The 27,125-nt window shown below is 34.4% G+C and overlaps 1 protein-coding gene across 2 annotated transcripts in view; it reads left to right on the top strand.

Annotated features, from left to right (window-relative positions):
• MAN2A1 (mannosidase alpha class 2A member 1) overlaps nucleotides 1-27,125 on the top strand; it is a 110,622-nt gene that overhangs the window by 35,076 nt on the left and 48,421 nt on the right. For both annotated transcript variants that reach the window (XM_031602663.2, XM_090130607.1), the window contains 6 exons: nucleotides 756-942; nucleotides 6,989-7,166; nucleotides 9,765-9,967; nucleotides 16,548-16,733; nucleotides 17,537-17,651; nucleotides 19,537-19,604. In XM_031602663.2, the coding sequence (XP_031458523.2) occupies nucleotides 756-942; nucleotides 6,989-7,166; nucleotides 9,765-9,967; nucleotides 16,548-16,733; nucleotides 17,537-17,651; nucleotides 19,537-19,604 (937 nt within the window). The remainder of the gene's footprint in view (nucleotides 1-755; nucleotides 943-6,988; nucleotides 7,167-9,764; nucleotides 9,968-16,547; nucleotides 16,734-17,536; nucleotides 17,652-19,536; nucleotides 19,605-27,125) is intronic.

The raw sequence follows: 27,125 nt of genomic DNA, 5'->3' as shown, positions 1-27,125 counted from the left end.
CATTTGGAAGTTTTACCACATGAACAAACTGAGGGATCATTTAAGATCTGAAGGAACTTAAGGTTTTCTTTGATAATACATTTTGGAATACCTTCTTTTGAGAAGGACAAAGTTTGTATACAGCTCTAATGCTAGTGGGACAAACTTTAGAATGGACTGACTAATTGGAAAATTTAAGAATTCAGAAGTGATCTCAAGCTTACATAGGAGTATATGCACTTCTATTTAAAAGTACCTAACATGTATTTTACAAGTCTGTGGAACCATACAGGTAATGTAATGAAGTCACGTGTTCCAGAAATCCAGATGTTGTCAAAGCTCATCAATTCAGTTGTGCTGAAGAGAGTAACATCATATTTATTTATTTATTTATTTATTTTGAGGGAGGCTGTTGCATCATTTTATTTATTTTTGTGTAGTTTCTTCTTTTTGTTTGCTTGAAGTTCAAAAGTATTTTTATTCACCTCTCTAATTCTGGAAATAGTCAGCTTCGTGTGAGTGGGAAAAATCCCAAACATCTTCTTCATATATTTCCAAACCACTTGTGTTTTGTTGGGATTCCATTTGTGTTGAATCCATTTTTAGCCTTTATTATTATGTCAAGCCTACACATAAAAGTTTCTGCTCTACGTAGAATTCAGATATGGATATTCAAAGCAATAAATTGTCTTGGTTTTGGATTGAGACAGTGGAACTGATTTCGTTCTGGCAAATTAAGAATTAAGTAAAGGTGTGCTCTATTTATTTAATTCCAGATTTGGGATCCAGTACAGATATCCTTTGCCATATGATGCCTTTCTATAGCTATGATATTCCTCATACTTGTGGTCCAGATCCAAAAATCTGCTGCCAGTTTGATTTCAAACGTCTTCCTGGAGGAAGAGTAAGCTGTCCATGGAGAGTTCCACCTGAAGCCATTCACTCTGGAAACATTCAACACAGGTATAATTTTTTCATATTCTAAAGAAAATAACTTAAAAACCAGACAAACGAAAAATTGTGCTGGTCTAAGATGACAACTATGATTAGATTGGTGAATTTATGTAGTTCTTAAGTTAAAAACGTAATGGGAAAATAATACCTAGTATTTGCTCTTAAGTTCAAAGTATAGTAGACACTGAAGTTTGAAAATAGATGATAATTAAGGAAGACGCATTTCATTTCTTCTGTTCCATTTCCTGTCATGTGAGTTTACAAGTTCTATAAGCTCTGGTAAATCCTGGTTGTAGGCATGCTAAATTTTTTCTGTTTTCCTGTTCACTTGGGCCTTGCTGACAATGTACTGCAGTACGTCCAGTTAAACTTGTATGTATTTGATAATGAAACAAGAAGAGGAAAAAAAAAGTTCAAAATGTCTCTGGCAGAATGTCACTTCAGTTTATCTCACTGTTTCAAATACTTGCCCCATTCTCTGCCCACACCCCACCCCATTCACTCTGGTTCTGAACACCTCAGCAATCAGGCAGTTAAGTTGTTGCAGTTTATTGTTTTGTTTTCTGAGATTTTTTTTAGCTTTTTTTTTTATTTAATAACTTTGAAGAAGTTTTATGTTGATATCAGAAACTATAAAAATAATCTTGAATTTGCATCAACTTTTCTGATAGTTGTTCTCTTTTTGAATGAAAGTTCTTTCCTTACCACTATTTACCATTTTTACTGCATTTTCTTAAATACAAGTCAAAATTATCAACTAATTTGATGCATCTGTACTTGGTCAGGACTGTACTGTCAGTATCACTGGGCATTCACTGATACAGCTCTGAAGTGTCAGTATTATGCAAGTTGAAGTGGGTATGAATGAGTTATTTAGCTCCTTCAGTATCAGAATAATGGTTTGTGGTCCTAGTTGCAGAAATTTTTTGAAACTTTCTGAAGTATATTTACGAAACAGAAAAAGCCACAGTCATAGAGGTAGTACTGTGTGTACTTATCAGATAACTTTATTGTTCTTTATTTTGTGTTTCTGTAGTTTTGGCCCACTTTAATGTGGGCCAAAGCCATATTTCATAAGTTTTTTATAGTATTTAAGCTTATACTATAGAAAATGTGGAACGTTGTTAGAGAGTTTATCTTAAAGGAAATGGAATCCAAGTCCACATTTGGAAAACTCTGGTAAGTATGTGCCGAATAACTGATGAAAGCAGCATGGAGAAAGAGAGGTTTCCTGAAATTTGACTGTAAACTTATATAATGCTCTAATTAAGATTGGTCCAATTCCCCTACTTCTATATTCATTTTGAATATTCCACTGTGAAAGGGCTTTCAGTACAAAATCTAACTAGTAGTTATGTAACATGTGGATCACTGTAATTTTTGTGAATTCAAGATGGTTTACCTCCTTCCAGTGGAAGACATAAGGGATAGCGGGGATAGCGCAGTTCAGTATTCTGTAACTGCAGTACAGTGAGATATTTTCCCATGGAATGTCCTCACATGACTTGGCAATCTGCGGCCTAGGTTTCCTAATGTAAATGCTTGAACTGAATCTATGTCCTGTGTCTTGTGTGTCCTGTTTAAAAACTAAACATATTCAGGTGCAATCCAGTTCAGAAAAAAATGAGTTGTTTTGATACTGTTAATTAAATTCCAAAGTTTTATGTATCTGTTTACTGTTTTGAAACTAAATAAATCGTAAGATGGAACTGCTAAAGTTTTTTTTTTGCGGGAAGACTGTATTCTGTGGTCCTGTTTACTGTCTTCAGGCCTTGTGACACATCTGTGAGTACAAGAGAAGTCTATGAAGGTGTTTAAAATTATTGCAAATTGCTGACTATGACAGCTTTAAGAATAGCAGAGTTACTTTAAAGTTTTAGTCTAGATGCTGGTGATTAAAGTGAGCTACTGTCATCAGAAATGTGATTTGTAACGTTAAAAAAGTTACATATATCACAACTGTCATGTTTTAGAACTAGAAATGATGATAGGAAAAAAGTAATTTTATTTGAAAGTAGAAAGGCGATGAGAGAGCAATAGTTATGATAGAGTATAGATAAAATTTTCAGTTACTGAGTGTTTATCATTAGTAAGGAAAAGCTCACGTGTATTTAGGTCCCTGTTACATAAAGAAAAATCTTGATTATGTGACTCAATTGGTTGCAACAAATGTATGTGCGAGTGGCAAATGGTTTAACAAATACTTGAAATGTGCAGGCTATGGGAATAATATAGAGAGACAGGCTGCAATGCAGTTTGAGCTTTTTTTTTTTTAAGTTTCAACTTAGCTGGGAGCTTCCAAGATGCCACTTTTGCATAACAATCTAAACTAGACCTTGTGTAAGAAATGGTTCTTTCATTATGTTACACGGAACTGATAAAAGATGAGTGGCAAATATTTTGTGAAGGTATGATGAGGTTGAAGTATTTCAAGTATGGTCTCAGAAACTTAGTTTTCAGTAGATAATTGGCAACTACAGATACATTCTAGTGTCTTAGCATGGAAATGCAACAGGTTGGTAGACACTGTCTAAGGGGAAAATGAAACAGACTCATTGTCTTTGTGTTCAGAGCCTGGCTTCTTTACGTCTGTGACACTAAAAAGAGCATAGGAATTTCCACTTCAATAGTGTAGTTTCAAATAACTCTTATTAAACTACAGGAAATACTGGTTTCCTAGAAAATGCTAGCAGAATTACTCATATTTAAAGAAAATGTTGCAATATTGTAAAAAACAAACTTTTCTGATTGGGCCTGTTTAACAGAAGTTTTACAGTTCTCTATGAAGAAGAGATGGGAGAAATACAGGAGTAATTGGAAAATCTATATGTCATAAGCTTTCCAAGGCAAAGGTTTATAGCACAGTCATATCTTGAGTGAAAAAATATAGGAGTTCTATACTACATGGAGCTGAATAAGGTAGTATTTGATACATTAAATTTAGAGGTAGGGTTTACAGTAGCGACCTTTAATCAATGCCAGAATTGCAATTAAATTGATAAGACATTTCAAATATCCCAATGGGATTGCTTTTTATTTCAGTACTGTTATGGCTTTACGTGCATTCTAAAGAAATATTTGATGGAGAAGATAGGCCTAGAAGATGTTGGATTTATCACTGCCCTGGAAGTTAATTGCAATTAAAGCAAGGAATGAGAGAGCTGCCTAATTGAAAGCCTGTCCTTTTTAAATTACACCTCAGAACAGCATTGGTTGTAAAGATTGTACATGCCTAGTCTTTCAACTGTACCCTCATCTATATGTTGAAGTTCTAGCTTTTGAGCAAGCAACTTGTACTTAAGTTAAAAGATTAGTCATACTTGCAAGAAATACAGTTTTCTTTTCCCCCCTCTTCTTGAATGGAAATGAATTGTTTTGTTTGAGGAAGCATAGCTTGTTGTGATGAACATCTCTTTCCCATCTATAGATATAGGAAAGAATTAGAACTGCAAAAATGTACGCTCTGTACTCTATAGGCACAGAAAATGGGCTTTGTTTCTCTTCCCCTACTGCTCAGAAGCAACTCTGGTCCTTCAGCTTTTTCCTCTTTATAATTGATGACATTGCTCAATGTGGAACTGGCGAGTAGAATTCAATTGCTTTTGTGGCACTGGTGTTTGTATTTGATCTCAGATTCTTGATTCTTGAGTAGGGGGTACTTACCATGCATAAACATGTCCTTCACAAATTCACCTGAATAGCAAATTGCAGATTAAGTAGTTTTGTTTTCTAGTTGAGATCATAGAGCAAAGAGTGAGACCCTGGCGCTTGATGTGCTGTATGGGCTTAAGTCGTGACTTCACAGTCCCTGTTATGTTGGAATAGCTATTAGCTGCTGCAAAATTACTTGTGATTTCCACAGGTGGGTGGCTGCTGCTCCTCCTTTGATAACAGCAGGAAAACCATCCTTGTCAATTGTTTTTATTGTTGATGTTGTTACTGACTTGGCTTATTAATATTATATTGATATATTGAGAAATGCATTATGTGTTTTGTCAATAATTACAGGAATTTTTAACTATTTAAGAAACCAGTAAAATGGTGTTGCTTCTTCTATAATATAACTGTTGTTACATGGCTAGACAAAGTTTATCATGACTAATCCATATGGTTTTCACATTTTTATTCAGAAGGGTAGAATAAACATATCTCAAAGTCTACCTAATATCTTGCTTAGGGACCAGAAAGTGAAACTTTCTAATCTGCTTTTTTTTTTCTATGAAAGTATTTTTCATCTTCTGCAAGTTCTGCCTGCAGGTTTTTGATGACACTTTCTCACTACTGCCTTTGAGAACGATTTAGGAAGTTATTAGAGAACAATTTCTCCTGAAACAGAATTTTTAGTAGAAGATATACTTGACATGCTACATGAGATTTTTTCATTGGTACTTTGTAATGGAACTAGTTTGCACTGGATCCCACTACTCCCCTAAAAATATCTGGGTATCCTACAGGTGAAAGCACTTCGAGGTAATGGCAAATAACACTAATGAATTCTGCAGTGAATTTGGAAAAACGAACAAACAAAAAACTACAGGAAAACACTGAGGAGAGATACCAAGGGCAAATAAACCAGTAATTTACCTTTCCTGAAGTCCTGTACTTTTCAAGAGGCTCTAAAACGTTTTTCTAACAATAGAGTGTAATGAAAAATACAGTCTGGCTTCTTATAAGGTAGAATTACCAAATTTTCTGTTATGTCAGTTGTTGTATATGTTGTATGAGAAGGAAGACTTCACATTTAAATCAGCATCCTGTTGAATGTCATGGAAAATATTGATCAACACTTGGTAATATTGATAAATATTTGGTAATCTGAACTATAAAGTATGCTATAGTAAAGAGAGAGAGGGGAGGTAGAAGCAGAGTTGTTAGTTGTTTGTAATCTCATGTTGGCAGAACTGTAGCTATTCAACTGAAGGTTTTGTGCTGATGTCGTCCTCCCATCACTGTACATTCAGATGTGTTTACTCAGTATTTATAAAATTGAATAAGAAAATGAACAAACTCTGACTTGTTGATCAAATATGGGCTTATGGATTTCAGAGGTGTTTCAGTTATTACAGAAATGTTTATATTTTGAGTACAAATTCAATGTAGATGATGGTAGAACATCTGTTAAAATTCTGGGAGAAAAAGATTATTGGAATCCGGAATTAGCTGCTATTTTCAATTTAAAACTTCATCTCATTCCTAATTCTGTTCTTTCTCGGATGTTACTATAATTTGTGCTCCCTAATAAAATTATTTCCACATCTTTAATTACAGAGGATAAACAACTGAAGATTTTGGTATTGACCTTTTCAATAAACCAGACTTCATACTTCGTAACTCCTACTATTCTTAATCTGCTACTTAATGACAGAAGTATATTTTCCTTGTCAAAGAACTGAGTAGATGCCAAATGAGAATTTCACTGCTTTTTCTTTTTTTTTTTTTTAATTGCTTGGTTGCTTTTGTGTGTTGGGTTTTTTGTTTTTTTAAGGCTGTTTTTGAGGTTAAGAGGGCTTGACTCTAAGACAGGAAGGAAGTTGGCTGAAGGGAAAACAGTGGTTATTAATAGCAGTCTTCCAAAAGAAATTTTTTTTGCAAGGCTGAAGTTACTCCAAGATTAATTTATAGGCAGTTATTCTGTCAAGGCTGTGGAGGTATGAATTAAGGTGTCTAAGTGAATTACAGGAGGGGATGGGAAGAGCTTGCTTATTATTTTTAATAAGGTCTGGAAAGGATTAGGATTGTTATCTAAATATAAAGCAGGTAAGCATAATTTAAACTGTTAGTTCTGACACGGGAGCAAATTGATGCAGACTAACCTACTGTTTAAGATCTTGATATGCTTTTTGGAAGATTTAATTAGCACAGTTTCAGCAGCGCAATTGGTTGAATGTGATGCCCCAATAGAGGGAATTGCATCTAGCTTTTAATTACTAAGTGAAACAGTATGTTATGTGTTTTTTAGAGTCACCGTAATGCGTAGCTTGATGTCAAATAATTGTTTCAAATACTTATCTTTATTCTTCTGTTTTCTGAATTATATTATTTTTCTTTTTCAAAGGGCTTGGATGATTTTAGATCAATACAGAAAGAAGTCAAAGCTTTTCCGTACTAAAGTTCTGCTGGCTCCACTAGGGGATGATTTTCGTTATGCTGAGAGCTCAGAATGGGATCAGCAGTACCAGAACTATCAGAAGTTGTTTGATTATATGAATGCTCATCCTGAATTGCATGTTAAGGTAAATACAAATCTTCCTCATGTTTGTGCAGAAAACTGTTTCTCAGATTCTGAAATACTGAGTATTTACTAGTAATTTTGAAGCAAAACATTCCCAGTAATGCTACCTGCTTGAAAATTCTAAGTAATATTCAAACTAGATTACTTTCATTTCAGAGTTCAAGTTTAGTTATTTTAAGGCTCACAGGGTTTGTCTTTGTTATTTGAACTGATTTGATTTTCTTACTGGAAGTTCAGAAAACCTATGTCACTATGCTTGGGTCCTCTTGTTTATTACAGCACTGTAGGACATAGAAACAAAAAAAGTTTACTGAAATGCGATTGCTTGCACATATTTTTACTATTAAAATAATACTGTTTAATACAGTAAAATCTGTGATTAACCTGATTACAGAAGTAGTGAATTATCAGATGAAATTATCCATATTCTTTCATTCTACTGTGTAAACTGTGTACTTCAAAGTCTTCTACAGTATATTCTTTCTGAAGGCTGTTAAATTTTCATCACTTCTTAACATGGGACTAAGAGGTAGTGGAGCACAATCTTGGTTTTTCTTATGTATGAAGTGAGAGCGCTTTTTTTTCCCCATATTTAATCTTTTTAAACCTGGTCTACCTTTTTCACTTCTTTTTCAGTTTGTGCATACAGTATATACCCTACCTTCTCTCAAATCTCCCCCATTACCTTAATCCCAGAGGTTTGAGTAGTATATTAGTTCTTCCTGCCAGCTTCTTGACCAGTATTCTGTGTAAGAAGGATGATTTGTTGGGCTCACAGCTGACAGCTTGTCAGCATTGTCTCCTATGAGGTATGGGTGACATGGCAAATGTGAATGTTTACTGTGGAAGGGGATAGACCTGGAAAATACTCTTTGATCATCTTGCAATCACTATCTTGACTACATTGAGCAAGTAGTTATTCTTTGGGCACTAACAGCAATAGATTTTCTGTTGTCTCATTTCCTACTGATCAGAGCTATGTGAATTCATCACTAGTGCAAAAGCTGTGGGCTCTGCGTCTGGTATTGTTCTTCAAGGACCATTTCTGTAAGGTTCTGCTCAGGAGTCTGCTATTATGGTTTCTAGGAGTCTACTTAATTAGCCCTTGCTTGTCCACCTGAATTAATACCTTGGGAATCACAAGAAGTAACAAGCCCTTTTTCTGGTTTTTAAAACTTAAAAACAAAAATAAATTTAATACTCTTATTTATCAGGTGTACTGCGTCCAGACCTGGGGCCTCCAGTACAAGAAAGATGTGGAGCTCTTGGAACAGGTCCGGAGGAGGACCACTAAGATGATCAGAGGGCTGGAGAACCTCTCCCATGAGGAAAGGTTGAGGGAATTGGAATTGTTTAGCTTGGAGAAGAGAAGGCTCCGGGCAGACCTCATTGTGGCCTTCCAGTACTTGAAAGGAGCTTATAAACAGGAGGGGGAACGGCTGTTTACGAGGGTGGAGAGTGACAGGACAAGGAGGAATGGTTTTAAACTGAGACAGGGGAGCTTTAGGTCAGATATTAGGAGGAAGTTTTTCACCCATAGGGTGGTGATGCACTGGAACAGGCTGCCCAAGGAGGTTGTGGATGCCCCATCCCTGGAGGCATTCAAGGCCAGGCTGGATGTGGCTCTGGGCAGCCTGGGCTGCTGGTTGGTGACCCTGCACATAGCAGGGGGTTGGAACGAGATGACCATTGTGGTCGTTCTCAGTCCGGGCCATTTTATGATTCAAACAATCAATACCTAAGATGCTTTGTATGGATGCAGCACTATTAGCCCTACTTTCCATCTCCTTATTTATTTAGTTTTTTGCTTCTTTCTTTCCTTCTTTTTATCTTCCTTCCTTTCTTTCTTTTTTAAATATGTTGGCATCATTTATGCATGTGAATATGATCTTAGCAGCAGAACTTGCACCCTGCATCCTCTGCTGCACCTTCCCGAGTGAACTTAAACTTCATGGCCAACTTCCTAAGAACTTAGAGTGAATAGAGAGTTCACTGTCCTGCCTTAAGAGCTCTGATGACTAGGATTTTATTGGTTGCACAAGGTACTGTCTTTTCTGCCTTTGTAGCCCTCAAGCTTGCAGGTACTGTCTTTTGATCATGTCAGATCTCAATAAACAATTTCTTTAAATGTAGGTTAAAAAAAACCGCAACAAACTATTGACATTCATTTTTAATTTTCTGATCAGCAGTCACTTGGAGTTCTACATATAGTATAGATTCTAGATTTTGGTGTATTACATTTAGTTTCTTGTTTAGTCTAGATGTCAACTTAGATAGTACTGAGGAAATACTTTGCTCATGTATTAGACTTACACAAGAGAATACTTTTACTCCTTTTTGAGAATTAGTTTTTATTTTGGATACTAGTGTATATTTAAAATGGAAAAAAAGCTTTTCATATTTCTTGAACATGAAATTCATGAAGGACTTCTGAAAGAATCATTACTCTTGTCTGAAAAGCGTGCAGGGAAATATTATAGCTTAATTTCTGTTATAATTCTTCTTAAAGACTGACATATTCCTGGAATGTGTGCATATCGTTCTCTTCATATGTCTTAATAAAGAAACTGGAACTATAGTCATTTTAATTTTCTTCCAGGCCCAGTTTGGAACTTTATCGGATTACTTTGAAGCTCTTCACAAAGAAAGTAATTTGGGTGAAAGGAGCAGCAGCTCATTTTTCCCTGTATTAAGTGGAGACTTTTTCACCTATGCAGACAGGGATCATCACTATTGGAGTGGATATTTTACATCACGACCCTTCTATAAACGACTGGATAGAGTCTTGGAATCCTACTTACGGTAAATACTGTTATCCAATAAGTATATAACATGTCATTTAATATGTTGTGAGAGAGGTGAATGTGTAAATAAATGTTTTGGATAGACAGAAAACTAATTGGAAATCTGTTTTTTAAATTTAGTTACAGGAAGGATAGCACAGTAGCCTTCCAGTAATGATGAGTTAATATACCTGAAATTTCATCAGTCCACAGAAATACAGTGATATTTTTTTGATCCAAACAAGTAATTTACTCATACGTACTATGCAAGTGACCATCAAGTCCTGAATCCAACAGGTTGCATACTTTTTACTTCTGTATTTGATCTGGATAAATGTCAAATCTGTCCTTCCTCAAAGCTGTGGAAAGATTTCAGAGGCAGTTTAAAAGTAGTCAAGAACATTGTGTTATCTCAGACTGTCAGGATTGCCTTGCTGTGATAAGTGTTTGCATTTTTTTAAAAGAAAAATAATTATTGCTCTATTAACATGGTAATTAAATGGGTTTTTTTGGTAGTCTTTTGGACCTTTTGGAGTATAGTTATTAGAATGCAGCCTCTTTTTCAGATCAGACCCTTTTGGGCTATAGAAAATATGTAGAGTGATGAATGATCCTTGAAGTATTTCTGAACACATATTTTTGTGTTGCAGTGGCAGTGGTGGAGGGAAGGTGTAATATATAGGATTTCAGAGAACCTGAAATCTAGTAAAGTGTAGACTTCACAGACTTGAGATACATCTTGTAAATGATCTGTAAGGTTTCTCAATCTTGTAATTAACATGGCTTTTTTAGCCTTCTGTCTGAACTCAAGGAATACAGAGTAACAGATCTGAGGAAAAATAATGAAGAAGTGGAAGCAAGAGCAAGGCTTAAGAAATTTGAAATTGAGGGCCTGAAACTTAAAAAGGTGTTTGGGAAGAGAAGATGTAACAAAACTTGAGAAGTATTGCATTGAATAGGAAGAAGTTAAGAAATTTCACAAATTTCAAAACATTGAGGATGGAAACTGAAGACAGCCAGCAAAGAGGAGAAAAATAAGACCAAAGTTGTAAGGAATGGTAAAGAACAAGAAGTTTTCCTCAGCAGGATAATGTAAAAATACTATAGTAAAGATGACGAAGTTACTTCTGCAGTATTTTGGTTTTTGAAAATTATCAATGCATATGCCTAAAGCTCATTAAAATGATGCTCTTTTTTCATGTTTCGTGTTTATATCATCTCGATGCTGAAATGTTTTCAGTGTTGGCTTAGTATTTTCTTATTGCTTGTGTCATCTAGCAATTGTGTACCTGATCACCAGCTGTTCTAAGTCTTCCTCTTCCTGTTGTGGGAGTATTTCATTCTTCATGTTGCTTTTCAAAATGTCGTCTTGCACAATTTTTATTTTTCATGAAAAATATCTTTTTATCTCTTTACGGACTCATTTTTCAAAATGGAAACAGTCCTCTTGAAATGTAAGGACTTGAGTCACAACAATTTTAGTAGGTGTCAGTGGTTTACGGGCTGGTTCAGCCCAGTTCCGCGACTAGCGGGGCGGAGGGATCCGCAGATCCGCGCCTCCGGAAAAAGGGAACAGGGGACCCCAAAATAATTAAAAACAGCGGCAACGATCTGAGGAGAAACAAACTAATTTACTAAATATATTATCGGAATGCAAGATAACACTGTAATACAATATAATTAAAATTGAAGCTAATAAATCAAATATAATGAGAGAGAGAATGTCCGAAGGGTGGATAGGCCTCACCACAACGCGGAGAGCTGAGGTGAGATGCGCAGTCCAGTTGAGCAGCAGGGAGAAAAGGGAGGAGAGCCGACGAAGAGCAGGCTAAGAAGAGTGCATCAGGTGACCTTGCCAGGAGTTGTATCTCGAGACTCTCTGTGACCGCAAAGTCCCCTGGGGAATGTAGTTCTTCTATTCTTCCAGGCAGGTACCCAGAGCTTGAGCACCAACAGTTAAACTCCCACTGCCCCACATGATGTTATGATGTGGAATACCGAAAACCAAAAATCACAAAACCATGACAGTAGGATATGGTGTGCTTGCAACGAGTGTTCACAATATAATTAGATTTCTATTTTAGCTTTCTTTTTAGCTTTTCTTTTTCTATGTACCCGTGATTTTAAGAGTGTTTGCAGTCTTAATTTTATTATCAGAAAATAGTTACACTTGATTAAATGAACTTACTGAGAAGAGGCAATTTGAAATTGAGATATCTGGCTAAGGTTTCTCAAAAAAAAGTTGCGTAATGGGATGGTCAGAGGTAATAAAGGTCTTCAAAATTTTTTCATCGGGCCACCCCAGCTGTAAAAAAATATATATATATATATACATATATATATATATTACCTTCCTCTTTCTTCTTCCCCTCATTTTATAAGTTTGTTCATTTAAAAATTATGGAATAGTTCAGTTCCAAAAGATCTGCAATTATCATCAGGTCAAACTGCCTGACCGTTCAGGTCTAACCAAAACTTATAGCACAGAAGAACGATTGAGGGCATTGTCCAAATGTCTCCTGAACACTGAGAAGCATGGAGCATCAACTGTCTCTCTAGAAAGCTTCTTCCAGTAGTTGACTACCTGCATGGTAAAGAAATTTTCTTAATGCAGAGTCTGACACCTCCTCGCAGTGCGGCTTTGTGCTGTTTCCTTCCTGACATCAATTCCCAGGAGTAGAGCCCAGCATCTACCTGTGCTTCCCCTTCTCAGGTTGCTGCAAAGAGCAGTGAGGTCACGTCTTGGCTTGTTCTTCACCAAACTGGACAGCCCAATGTCCTCAGCCTCTTCTCACAGGACATGCTTCTCATCCCTAATACCAGATTTGTGTGTATATCTGTCTGTCTGCAGAGCCTGGGTTATGTGCCTTGAGACGAGGCCCTGCAAGCTGTGCTTAGGTGTCCTTCAAGAAGGCCTTGACAATAGTAAACCATCTCAATCTTTATTTCTACTTCTGTGCATAAGTTATTTTTAAGTTGTGTGTAAGCAGTGATTAAAGTAGTATTCTTATTAACAATTTATTAATATTTATTATTAAATAATTGATTTATTAATGTTAGAGAAAAAATCTCACATCCCAATAGATGGCCTTGCACACGTTTTAATACATGTATACTGAACTTCAGAGGTGTATACACTTAAAGTCTGAGATGGAAAAGTATAAAACAAAAAGCTCTCCTTGTTTTTTTTTTTCTTGAAATTACTGCTTCTCTTTCCTTAACTGTATAAACATTCAAGAAAAAATAATTCTGTCCAGGTTTGCAGACTACAGTATTGCTGGCAATGTAACAAAATATCAAATGGATACAAGCTCATAATTTAAAAATTTTGAGCTTAGTTGTACAAAAGCATTTTTATGCCCGATCTGAGTTGGAAAAAATATCTGTGTTGCCATGTTGTTATATTGATAGTTTAATTATTTGTCAAATATTTTGAAAGGTGTTGTAAAGCAGATAAGTTCTATTTCACTGATAACTAATATGAAGATTATAGAAAAGCATATTAATTGCTTTTCTTTTGTTAAAGTTCTCATGTTTTAGTCAATCCCAGGGTGTGTGTATATGTGTAGATATACAAAACTTCTATGATCCTAAATACTGTTATATTCCAGAAGTTTTCTGTATGTCTTAAATTCTTAACTGCTTATCTCCATGGTTGCATTTTCTAGATCCACAAAAGCTCAGTGTTCTAGTGATTTATAGCAAGTAATCATGGTTTTTGTGTTGTTAGATCTTTAATTGGATTTAATGCACTTTTCATAAGGTGAAAAAGACAAAGCTATAGATCTATATGCCTGTTTGCTTTTCTTTGGTGAGCTATTATCAGATGGCTGCTGGCATCCTTCTTTCTGTAGCCCTACAACTATATTAGGTGCTATGGGACTCCAAATTATAGTCCCTTCCACATTCTTATCCTTCTTGGAAAAAAGTATTTTGCTGTCTGATGCTAGACTGTGAAGTGAGAGCCGTATTCTGAGAGAGTGGCTTTACAGCATAGATTTGCTAGTCTTATTACTGGGTCCTGTGGTCAAAGCCTGTTGAACTTACCAGATGTTTATTAGTTCACTTTTACTTACTAGATAAAAATGAAGAAGGTGAAGTGAGCTGGGAATAGTTCAAACTTGAGCTTTTGTATTGTTCACTGCAAGACCTTTACTGCCATGCTTTTTTTTGTTTTTGATGAATGTAAAAGCTTAATATTTAGTTTGTTTGTAGTTAAATGTCTGTAGTTCAGGCAAATGTTTTGAGAGAAAATCTCAAAATCCATCTGCTGCCTTCTGTTGAAAAAAGCTTAAAAATATTATTCAAATTGGATCATATAAATTTCAGTAATTATCTCTTTCTACCATGAAAAATTGTCAACCTCTGTAAGTCATTTTCTGTATGTTATTGCATTGTGAGAAATGAAAACTTGGGGAAGCAAATCAGGTCAGAAGTCTCCATTTGCACTTGTCAGATAATTATTTTAGATTTTGCAGAGTAGTTTTAAACAGTAGATTTAATCTTCATTATGCTCAACTGAGCTTTTTTAAAAATATATTTTGCTAGCGCTGCTAGGAGGTAGTTTTTCTTCAAATTCTAGCAGAACATAGCAACTTCTCAGCTTTTAAAATTGGACATATTAAGTGTAGAGGCTAAAATAGGTCAAAGCGAGTCATTTACAGAAATCTTGATTATTAACATATTGTTTTTATTGAAAATGTAGGAAATTGAAATACAAAATTGTATTTTATATTTTTATACTCAGGTGCAATATGCAGGTGAAATTGTGACTTGATATTTTTGTATTAAAATACTTACAAAGGCTGTGAAAATTCAGTTCTGGCAGATGGAATAAAAATAACTTTGGGTATTTGGCAGCTTAATTCAAGTAAAATACCTACTGAGATCTGAAATGTTCATGTGATCTAATAAAAAATGGACCAAGAATAAACTGGCTAATTTTGATCTTGTTTGATATAAAAAATATTTTTTTCTGTGCTAACAGAACACTTCATCAGAACTTGAAATGTTGCGAGTGTTGTGCTTTTGTAACAAACAAACACCTAACAATTTTAGGAGCTTACAAAGTGGGCATTTGCAAGGCATTTAAGAAATTAAAAAAAAAAAAAAAAAAAAGATTTTCTTAGGAATGTTTTATTTTTTAGTTTAATTTCATTATAAATAATAAGATAATGAGAACTAATCTATCAGTATTTTTCTTCTTAAAAGAAAACAGCCTTGTTTAACACTGGTAGTGGGCAAAATTCATTGCCTGAGATTCATGTTTGTTATGATGGATTAAGGATTTAATTTCAATTTAGCTTTATCACAGCTTTGTTCTTCTCAAATATTTTATGTGCATCTACTTTATTCATCTTTGTTTTTCAATAGTTAAGTTGCTATTTTGTGTGAATTGCTTTCAAGTTTATTTCTGATATTTACAACTTTACGCCATTAAAATATTTATCCATGTAGGAGAGTAAGTTAACTTCAACAGCTGCAGAAGCTGCTAAATATACAGATGAATCTAAACTTTTGTTTTTAAGAATTTAACCAAAGCATGTTGGCTCTTGTACCTGGAAAGGTTTTCATCCTTCTATAGCCTCTGTGTATCACCTGTAAGAACAAGATGTATAAATGCTTGTATAGATGGCTAGAAAAGGCCACATCTTGAGAGTTCAGAAACTCCTGGTGAAATCATTTATTTATTTAAGTTACATAGAAAGATAAAGATAAATGGCTATAAACTTTGAGAAATCAGTCAAGTAATACTTCGTTTATTCTGTGTTCTTTCAAGTTGAATTACAGACTGAAATTACTACAAAATAGGTAATTTTTAAGTAACTCTCTTAGTCGTGCTTCTAGTATGCTTTGGTTTGAAATAGAAGTGAGAAATATTAATGGTTTATATGACTTTCATAGGGAGATTTTTGAAAGATGTAAATTCTTACTTCCAAGTTAAAGATTTTTAAACTAGAATATTACTATTAGTTTCTCTTCTGGGTATCTTCTTAGACCATTGGACCATTCTACTGTTTAAAATAACATTGAAACCTGAAAGGAAAAATCTGTATCTAAAAGACTGATCTCTTAATTAGATCTGTAAAGCAGAATCACATCTTTTTCTGAACCATAACTTCTTGTTTCCTTTAACTGTGAGGAAAGTTCATTTTTAAAAACAGAACGCTAATATTGTAGGAAAAGGAGATAAGAAAAAGTTAACAGATGATATCCAAAATACTTACCGGTACCTTTGTTAGGTATTCAGAATGACTGGCAATTACAGTATTTTTGTAAAATAAATTCATACTGATCTGTATATCTCACATTTCTGAAAATCTTATGCTATTTTATAGTAATATAATTTTAGTCTATCACTGACAAGCATTGCAGAAAACTTAGAAGATGTAAAGCTAGTTGATGATGATGTGCAGTCAGGATTTTTAACTGTTTGAAGCTAGCAGCAAGCTGAAAGGTACTAAATTAACGTTTAAAGATCTCGTGGAGCCAGGTGTGATTAAAGATGTGTCAATGCAAGTTTATTGCTCAGGTAAAGTGTGTCTTGCATTTTGCTTTTTAAACTTTTAAAAGTATTTCATTTTTCTCTACAATTTCAGAGCAGCTGAGATCCTTTACTCCCTGGCTTTGATACAGTCCCATAAATACAACAAGATGAACGTATTTCCTTCAGTGAATAACTATAAATTGCTGACAGAAGCTAGGCGGAACCTTGGACTATTTCAGCATCATGATGCTATTACAGGAACATCAAAAGATTGGGTAGTTGTGGATTATGGCACTAGGTAATTTAATATAGATGTATACACTTAAATCTCATTTTCCTATTACTTTTTTTACAAAATGGTTTGTTTTAAAGAGGTACACATTTACTACAGTTTGTAAAATGCTCAGTTCTAAAAGTGTGATATTATCAGTTACAGTAATGTCTGCATTTTATTGTATAAGAGAGTTGTTGCTTGTTGGAATGTAAAGCATTACTGAATTTGATTGTTGGTTGATAGTTCAGCATGTCTCTTAAATTGATTATTATTAATTACTATTCAAGTTGCCTTTAAGATAATCTTTGAACCTACTGAGTTCATGGGGAATATTCTTAAATTTCAAAAAACTATTGATTTATCTATAAAAACAGATTACAACATATGAATTAGTGCAATGCACTCCATTGTGAGAGATAAAACAAAAGGTTTTCTTCACTTTACAATTAAAATTACACAGCTCTATGTTTAAGAATCTTTAAACTTTGTATCAGTTGAGATACAAAGTGGCAGAGATGGTAATCATTTAAATGAATTATTTTTGTGTTCCTGATGGTTTCTTTAACCCTGCTTAAATACAGTCTTTACTGAGAACAACTTTTCAGGCCAGTCTTCACTTCAGATATTGGAAATGAAAAGTATAAAACACAAACTTCCCTAAGATTTTCATTTTATGAAATAATGGTATGTTGGGGGCATACGTTTTGTGGTATAATACTGGAGTGGAAATTACATTTTCAGGATGCAAACTAGGAATATAATCGAATTCAGCATAAAGGACAGGAAACAATTTCTGAAAACTAATGCTATTTCAAAAATTTAAACAGGCTTTTCCATTCTCTAATGAACTTGAAGAAAGTGATAATTGACTCTGCTCATATTCTTATCCTGAAGGACAAAGGTGCTTATAATTATGATGTATCAACTCCATTCCTTAAGATGGTAAGCTATATTTCTTCATTTTCTCTAAAAAAAAGAGTACTCTTTTCAATACAGCTGAGTGGCCTGGGAAAGGTCAGATTGAAATTTGCTGCTAATAATTATTCAAGACCCCACTTCTTACCACTGTTCATTCTGAAGATGTTGGAAAATAAAAGGTGAAAACTTCAACTGTTGATGCTGAAAAGAAGTTCACAGCTTAAATAATTGGGCTTATTATATTCCATGTTTTGAATGACATAGTTAAATTGAGTATTTATATTTTCTGGCAAGTTGCATTTATTGGTAATTTCAGGAGTATAGATAGAATGCATGAATACATAATGCTATGCAGTCCTGTAATCTGACACAGCTGGTTACTTAATTTTTTTTTCTTACTATATTTTCTATCTTGAATAGAAGTATAAACCAGATTTTCAGGACAAAGTCTAGATAAGTCTTGTGCTTTTTTTCTTTATCTGAGCTCACTGTAAACAAGAATCTACTGAAGTTAGTCAGCAGTGGATGTCTATACATCATTTTGAGACTTTCTTTAAGAGAACGCCCTAAAGAAGAAGGGTACTTGCTAATACTGTTTATTTTCAGTATTCTTAATTTTTCCCCTTTCCAAACACATGCTGTCCACTTTTATGGCTAGATAATCTTAGGAATTGTTACACCTGCATTAGATTGAAAATGAGATTCTTTTATTTGTTAATGTATATGTGTATATATAGTATACTATATATTGTGTATAACTAAAGCATGTCATAAGCCTAATATTCCCATACTTCTGTGGATATTTCATAGAATCATACGATGGCTTGGGTTGGAAGGGACCTCAACGATCATGAAGTTCCAACTCCCCCTGCCATAGGCAGGGTTGCCAACCTCTAGATAAGTACTACATCAGATTGCCCAGGGCCCATCCAACATGGCCTTAAACACCTCCAGGGATGGGGCAACTTCTCTGCACTTTGCCACTCTCTCAGTAAAAAACTTCCCCCTCACATCTAATCGAAATCTCCGTTCTTTAGTTTAGAACCACCCCCTCTTGTCCTGTCACTATCTTGCCATGTAAAAAGTTGATTTCCCTCATGTTTCTAAACTCCCTTTAAATATTGGAAGGCTGCAGTGAAATCTTCCTGCAGTCTTCTTTCTTCCAGGCTGAATAAGCCCAGTACCTTCGGTTTGTCTCCATAGGAGAAGTTCTCCAGCCCTTGGATCATCCTTGTGGCCCTCCCTCTGCACCTTCTCCAAAAGCTCCACTGTTTCCTGTGATGGGAACCCAGACTTGGATGCAGTACTCCAGCTGGGTCCTTACAAGGATAGAGTTGAAGAGTTGTCTTGCTGGTCACCTGTCTTTTGCTGTAGCCCAGCATACTCTTGGCATATGGTCCGCAAGAGCACACTGCTGACTCAAATCTAGCTTTTTACCCTTTAAGTACAGACACCACCATTAGATATGCATTTTGATCAGCCATGAACAAGAGCCCGCGTGCTGTGCTCATAAAAATCTGTACCAGTGGACCTGCTTTTGCTATCATCACTACTGAAATGCATCACCAACCACCTCACTGTGCTCACATCCACGATTTGGTTTCCATAAATGTCCAGTTGAAAGTCATCTAGTCATCTGGTCCAGCTCTTCTGCGATGAGCGAGAACAAATCCAGTGCTACATCAGGTAGCTCAGGGCCTGATCCATCCTCACCTCCCTCACTGTATAAGTCTTTTTCCTTATGTCTAAACTAGATCTATCCTCCTTATGCTTGAAAATATTTTCTCTTGTTTTATCCCAACAGACCCCGCTGAAGATTCTCTCTCTGTATATTATACATAATACATATTGTATATAACTAATATTTATTAGTATATTCAAAAGCTAATTCATAAATGTTACCTTGTAGGATGATGTTCAGTCTTCCCAAGATTCTTTGCCACACAAGACAGTTATAAAGCTGACATCGCAACCAAGGTAAATAATTCATATGTTATTTAGTGTCTGAGATTCTTCTTGTAATATGTGTTTTCTCCACTAACTGGTAGTTTTTATGCTCTTCCATTGTTTTCTGATTTTCCTTTTAAATAAAAGTACAGTGCAGTTTAGCATCTTATACTGATGTTATTTCATCTGTTTGAAGAGGACAACATTCTTTCAGTATATGGAAGTTTCTCCCATTGCATTGATTCATCTGCAGCAAGTGAAGTAATCTGATTACTGTATGCTTTACCAGCATTGTAATTCTTAATAAATTATGATTGAGAGCAGCAAAATATTAACTGAACATAATTACAGATGGTTGGATTGCATTGTGAATTTTTGTAAGACCTAAAAATCACAATGTATAAATATATATCTCTAAAGAGTCATTTTTGAAGCTATGTTTTCTCTTACTTCTAAGTCTTCACTGTAGTAAAGATTCTTGCTTCTTTATTTATATCTTATTCTAGAGCATTCAATTGTAAGTGATATCCTCCTTTCCCTATAAATATTCAGTATACAAACTCAAATAACTTAGACATTCATTAAGACTGATACATCTAAATAAACTGAGTAAGATGTATGGATATGAGAGCTGCTATGTTTATCCATAAAATAATAAAAGGCTATTTTGTTCTTACAGAGCAAGTGATTTAATATTAATTTAAAAGTAGTGAATGTTGTTTTTCCAATCTTAGTATCTAATTTCCCTGTTTCTGGCAGACAACAAGCTAATAAAACTTGCTTGCCTAACTCATGAAGGTGACAGACTATTATAACTGCTGCTATTCAGAGATTCCAAAAAAATGAGTTAAGTTTGGTCCTTGTGAGCCTTTGGAGGATGCTTCAGTCCTCTGAAGTTAAATGCATGTAATGCGTGTGTATGTATGCGCAGTTTTTATATGAATTTGTCTCTGGGACAGTCATGTAAACTTGCAAACTTTTTTTTAGTAGGAATTTTTGTCTCTGTGAATTGGATAGATGTTAAATAGCTTATTTTAAATTTGTTGTCCAAAATGGTTTATAAAAAAAAAAAAAGTAGATGCCTATTTATTTAACTATTTTTTTTCAAATTTTTTGAAACATCTCTCTAAGAATCTTTGCTAGTAGAGCGTTATATATATTGTAATAAACATTTGCTTGGCTGGAAGCAAGTTGTTCTTGCCATTTGAGTATAATTTGAACACTTCTGCTTTCTCTGCCTGGTTTAGATGTTGAAATTTCACCTACCTTGCTCCTGTTCCCTGGCAGGTTTTTTGTTTGCATCCAGTGTGCCACGTGTCTCTCTGCATAGCATGCTTAAGTAATTTTTTTTTTCCCTTTTGGATGTCAAAACATTTCAAGTAATTCCTTTTTTATTTGTAGTTATACATTAAGTAGATAAACTTGTTAAACTTCTTTATTATGAAATTGAGATTATCCTAGGAACCTTTTACTGTTGTGCTCTGAACTTGTCTTAGCTTTCTAAGAAAAAGATAATGTTGAAATAGTTTCACTAATTTTTTAACTTTCTTGGTATTCTGAAGATACCATAAAGTCATGTAGTTCACCTTCCGGACAGCGTGAAATCAGAGCTATGGGTGATCAAATATAGAGATAAAAAAAAAAAAATTGTAAATGGCAGGAGAAAAATGACAAGGTAATATTGTTATTGCTGCCTGAAAACCTGCTTCCTTTTTGTGATGATTTCCTGTTTTGAAACACTTTAGGATAATGCTTAAGTATACGGTACTGTATGTTTCCTTTGCACTTAAGGTTTTCGTTGGAATATATGTATACTTCATGTTTTCTCTTTTAAACATGAGCTTAGTCTCGTATCTCTGATTGTATTCTGAAACTCTATTAATAGTATTACCATTGTGAAAGGTGATATGTTAGCTAAGACAATAACTTTTGATTGTGTATATATATGAATGTTACAATTGTCTGTGTGATTTATCTAGGGAGCTGTTTTATTCCAATACAATCTGAAATGCAAATTGATAAATTATTATTGAGGATTTCTCTGTTAAAAACTCAGATACTGAAATTTCTAAAATCAATTGATTTTCCAATTAGAAGTTTTATTATCACTATTGTTCCTGTCTGTAGCATAAAATCTTTAAATTTCTTGCCCTTCCAGAGTTCTAATATGCCATTACTGGGGACAGAGGTTAGGTCAGTGTAATTGATGAAATGTTACTTCTCTTTAACTGGCTGAGTATTTAGCTGTCTGTAGTTTTGCATTTCCATGTCAAGATCTTTAAAAATACCTATATACTCAATTAATCATTCTTACAGTATTTTGATTCATGTCATAGATTTACAGAAATAGACTCTCGATAGGATGCTCCAGAGATTTTTTCATTTGAACCTCAGTAATTAGTCTTGATATTGTCAATTTCAAATCTGATATTCAACAGAAAAGTAACTGATTGTTGCCTCTTTCTTGTCCAGTCTTTCTTTTATTTCTTAGTTCTTCTCACTTTTCGTGATAGCTAAATTCAGTCATAAATGCAGAAAACTGATTGGACAGACGGCACGCAAGAGCTCATACAACTTGACTGCATGGAAAAATAGAAGAGAAATAAGTCTGATTTTCAGTAGTTATTGTTCTAGTACAAAGTTCCTTCAAGTTGTGTAAATGAGAAATGTCTTTTGAGTTAGTTCCAAGAAGGTATCACTTCTAGTATATTTGGTGTTATTTTACACCTCGCCTATACATCTCATTTGTCTGTAGAGTGCTTTTGCCACCTTTTTTCTGAATCTGTATCTTTAACAAAAAAAAAAAGGTTTTGATTTTTTTTTTAATGGAGTGTTTAAAATTTTACTGTTTGGAGCACTGAAGTGGTCCTGTGATCAGACATTTGAGTGCTGAAATTATAGCCTAGTGAATTAACTAAACCCTTTTAAATGCTTAATGAACTGCGGGGAAAGAGCCACCAAACTCTGAAACACTCATTAAATACTAGATATTAATGAAGTAAAATTTTGACAGCAGTCCTCTATTCCGCTTACCTATGTAATTCTTTGTGTAATTATGGCTACTTGAATGGTGTTTTATGAACAAGGTTACTTGGATGAGAATTCAGTTGAAAAGATCTGTAATCACCTTTGCTGATGCTGTTAATTCAGTACTGTTCCACTTAAAGGGAATAATAGAACAGAAGATAGAAGAAAAGCAAATAGAAGAAAAAAGAAACCACACGTAACTGAAAGAATTTTTTAAATTCTGACATTACTTTTAGAAACACTAGATCTCAATGTAATACTTGTAGATTTAGTGGGCTGACAGGTTTTTTGGACAGCTTTTTTGCTGCTTTAATGCATATGGACAGCGAAAATGTCTATTTAGTAAACATGTTGTCATTGAGTGAAAGAAGACTGAGCAATAGAATTAAAATGGAGGTTCAAGGAGAGGCAAAAAGAGTTTACTCTGATTGAAAGGCTTTTCAAAATCAGGAGTATGAAAACTTGCAGGTCCTGTGATGTGTTCTGAAAGGTTTTAGGATCAATCTCACCCTGTGTGATATTCTCATGCTTGATTCGGGATTTCATTAGGGTCTAGCATTTGATGTATTTTACATTTTGTTAGTTTCTCCTTAGCAGGCACAGCATTTATTGTTTTTCAGTTCTATTTAAAATGCATGGACTTCCCATGGTTAGCTTGGACTTCTGCTACTTCTCCAACAGTTTAAAATAAAGAACTGTGTGTACTGTTATTTTAATTTTTTTATGTGTGAAGCTAGCAAAAAGCTGTTCTCTCTATGATTTGTCACCTGCTCTTTTCCTTGTGGGGAATTCATGGAAATGGCTCCCTGGTTATGTTGATCCTTTCCCTACTTGTTTTTATGACTGAATGAGGGAACCCAGTGTGATTAAGACTCTCAGGAATTCAAAGGAAATCAGTAAAGTTTAAACCATTGTTGTTATTTTTTCTCCTAGAGCAGAGACTTTTCAAAAGGAGATGCTACTTAATGTGTCTGAATCCTTCAGTTTACTTCCTTTAAATAGCAAATAAAGCTGAAGTTGATGGTATTCATGCCATGCTCTGCATGGGAGACTTGATGTCATTATTTAATGTATAAACAAAAAGAAGCTTTCTGGTTTTTGAAAAACTGTGGCTTCCATCTGGAAAATAAAGCTTTCTCAAGATAATATCCAACTAGATGTGGAACTACTTTTATTCTGCTGTGAAATTAACAATTTCTATAAGAAGCCTTAGGGACAGATTCTGTGCATGTGCTGTTCAGGTTTTGCATCATACTTCTGTTAAGAGTACTGCTCTGAAATATAATCCTTGCTTCCTGGGGCAAGTCTGCCAGAGGTCGTGTTTTCTAAATGGCAGGAGACTGTCACGGAAGGATTAACTTCTTGCCACCAGTTTGGCTGTCATTATTGCTGAGGGGTATATTAATGTGGGTGGCAAGATTTCCCAGTCATTTGTTTACTTTATTTCCTGGAGACAGGATTGCATGCTAATACAATACATGACCAAATGCCTGAATTGGTTCTCTGTATCAGCTTGAATTTTTTAGTATAATTTTTTGGCACAAAATGGTTAACCTAAGAGAGAATCCAAGAGTATTGTTTCTGAACAGGATATACTACTGTATTTATACTCTGATCAGTGATTTCTTTGAAGATCTTTTAAAGAACCAACTATTTTAGTGATATCCAGTTTGTGAGAGAAAGGTTCTTTTTTTTTTTTTTTTCCAAATTGAGGAGATGAAATAATCTGTGCCATTATCCTTGTTTCAATATCTGGTAACAGGCTGTGTTATCAGATATTAATTGACAAGGTTTTGACATAAATTGTGTCCATCCTATCACGTACACTTCTTTTTAATTCTAGTTTAAGATTTTGCAGGTTCATGAATTCAGCTGATGAGTATATCCACTGCTTTCTCAACATTTTGTCGTTCTGTATAATTAAAGCTGAGTTAATACGTGCAATACATGATAAAAAAAAAAAATGCATGTACAAAAGTTAAAGCTTGTACAAAGCCTCACTTGGCATCATGTATGTTGCTGCATTTTGTTAGAAGATGTCAGGAAGAAATTTAACTGAAATGGAAATCTTGTTGGCATGAATTGATAATAAGAAAAGCTAGTCTCATGATGTCATGCAATTGATTGAAGCTTCAGGAGCAACAGAACTTAGCTTCTTTCTGAGCTAAGAAGGTCACCATGGATTGGAATAGTATTTTAATACTCTTGTTTGGCAACTTTAACTTCGTAAGATTGGTTTTTTTTTTAACAAAAATGACATGTTTCTACAGTCTAAGCAGATATTTAGTGTAGTTTCAGGGACAGAATGTTCTGACAGCATTTGACATTTCAATCAAATAAATTTTAATTACATTTTACGTGTTCATGAGTTCTCAGGTGAGGTACATATATATGTATGTATTCCTATGTGTCCCTAGTTAAGTATTAAAACATTTGGTGGGAGGGGGAAAGACAGCTGAAACAAGGATATTTAAAATTATCAGTGGTGGAGTGGGAAATCTTTAAAGAAAACAAGGAAGAATACAGTGGCATTTAAAATGAAGCAAAAAATACTTTGTAAGAGTTTATATGCTGTTAATAAGCATTCTTCTTCCCCATGAGAAACACTACCCTTTTCATTTTTAATTGGATGAAGTAGTGATAACAGTACGCTCGAACTTATGTTCTCATTATAACTTTTGTGTTGTTATCTGTGAGGGAGGAGGATAGGATGAATGGTCATTTAATGAAGCCTTAAGAGAGTTTTATTCTGTTAATAACTCTTAATTAAGCTTTTGTGTTCTTAGCATAGTAGTGCAAGCAGGCCAGAAACTAGAAAATCATTTGAGATAATATACGAGGAGTTATGTTTTTAGTTTCTAAGTTAGGACTGCTTAAGATGAAGATAGCCTAATTATTTTTTTAAATATATTTAAGTGCTAATCTCAGTGCTCAGCTATGGCTGATCAGTTTGCTAGATTTCAGGTGACCTGAAGTTATCATTAGCAGATTCTGTATGTTATAAACTCAAGATCATTTTGACTCAACACATATTTAGGTTTTTATGAACAACAATCTGGTGCAAAAAAGCAGAGAGGAACTTAGCTGACAAAAGGTGACTCAGACGTCTGAGTTGTGAAATATTAGTTGACATCAACATGAGATAAATGTCTAGGTAAAAACCATTCTAGTAGGAACAGTGATTTTGAAACAGAAAGTAAAAAGCAGGTAAAATCACTGGGCTTCATAGGTGGAATATGGCTGTGCAACAGTCTTTGTGATCAAAAAGGGCAAATTCTTCATTGACAGTCAGATAGGAGAGGGGATGAAAGGTGTAGAAGAGTTAACATCACCTTAATTCTCACTCCTCCTTTAATGTTACAAGAGTTTTTCAGAGATTTCAACTTTTATTGTATTGAGTTTTCTACTGTTTGTGTGCATTATACATGGGCTTCTTGGAACTGGCACCTGAAGGAGCACTGTCATTTTATTAGAACTTTTATTTGGGAACTCTGAAGCAAAACAAACTAAGGGATGAGGGTCTGCTTTGATGTAATGCATAGATCTTAAAAAAACTGAGAACTATGATTCATTTCTGAATTGTTGAAAAATTTTATTATTTATTGAGAAGAAAAAGGCAGCTTTTATTTCCAGTTATTTATACTCAGAAGCTTTTTGTGGAATTGATCTTTATTTTTCCAAACTCAGTTTTGACTGTCATGTCGCTGAGTTCATGCTCAAGAAATTACATTTCAAACATTTAGACATAATTTTTTTTGTTGCATTTCAGTTTCTTACTGTTGATACACCAACAAGTAATTTTGTTTACTGTTTTTTGAAATTGCATTTGCAAAGTTAGACCAGAAAACTAGATGATACACTTTGTAGTATTTTATCTTTGTAGTTTCTCAAAACTGTTCTAGTATTTCCAGCGTGATGTATAGCATTTCAGCAATTTTTGTTTGGGTAGTAGTGGTAGTGTGAAGTTATCTTTATCAGATAATTGTATTCGATGCTTAAGTTCCTTTAATAATTAACATTAAATATTAAAAAGAAAAATTCTGCAATTAGATGTTAAATAATTTTCTGAATTTCACTGGAAACACTGTAAAGAAAGCATAATATGAAAGGCATTAATAATAGGCTAAAAATCAAAAAAAGAATAGCTTAAAAATGAAACAATGCAACAACAACAACAAAAGGCTTTAAAAAACAAACAAACAACAACAACAACAACAAGCAAATAACCAGTGATCACTATGAAGGAATATGCTAGTAAAGAACTAAATACCTCTGAAAAACTTGGATTGTACGCACATGCTTGTTGTAAGGGTTTTGGAAGCAGAAGTCACTCTTTTCCAGATTGTTCCAATACTTGTGTGTTATTTCTTTTTTTTCTTCCCCCAGGCTCTGGCCTCTCCAACCTTTTTATTGGAGTTACTTTGAGGCAATACTATAGTTAGTCCAAGTCTGTCAAGGCACAGTCTGAAGTGATATGGCATAATTAAGTCTTTCTGTTCTTCTGAACCAGATTTTTTTTCCCTT

The sequence above is a fragment of the Phasianus colchicus genome, chromosome Z (assembly GCF_987193195.1).
Source record: "Phasianus colchicus chromosome Z, bPhaCol1.hap1.1, whole genome shotgun sequence".
NCBI lineage: Eukaryota > Metazoa > Chordata > Aves > Galliformes > Phasianidae > Phasianus > Phasianus colchicus.
Note: the sequence above shows the minus strand (reverse complement) of the source record. Positions and strands in the feature narration are given on the sequence as shown.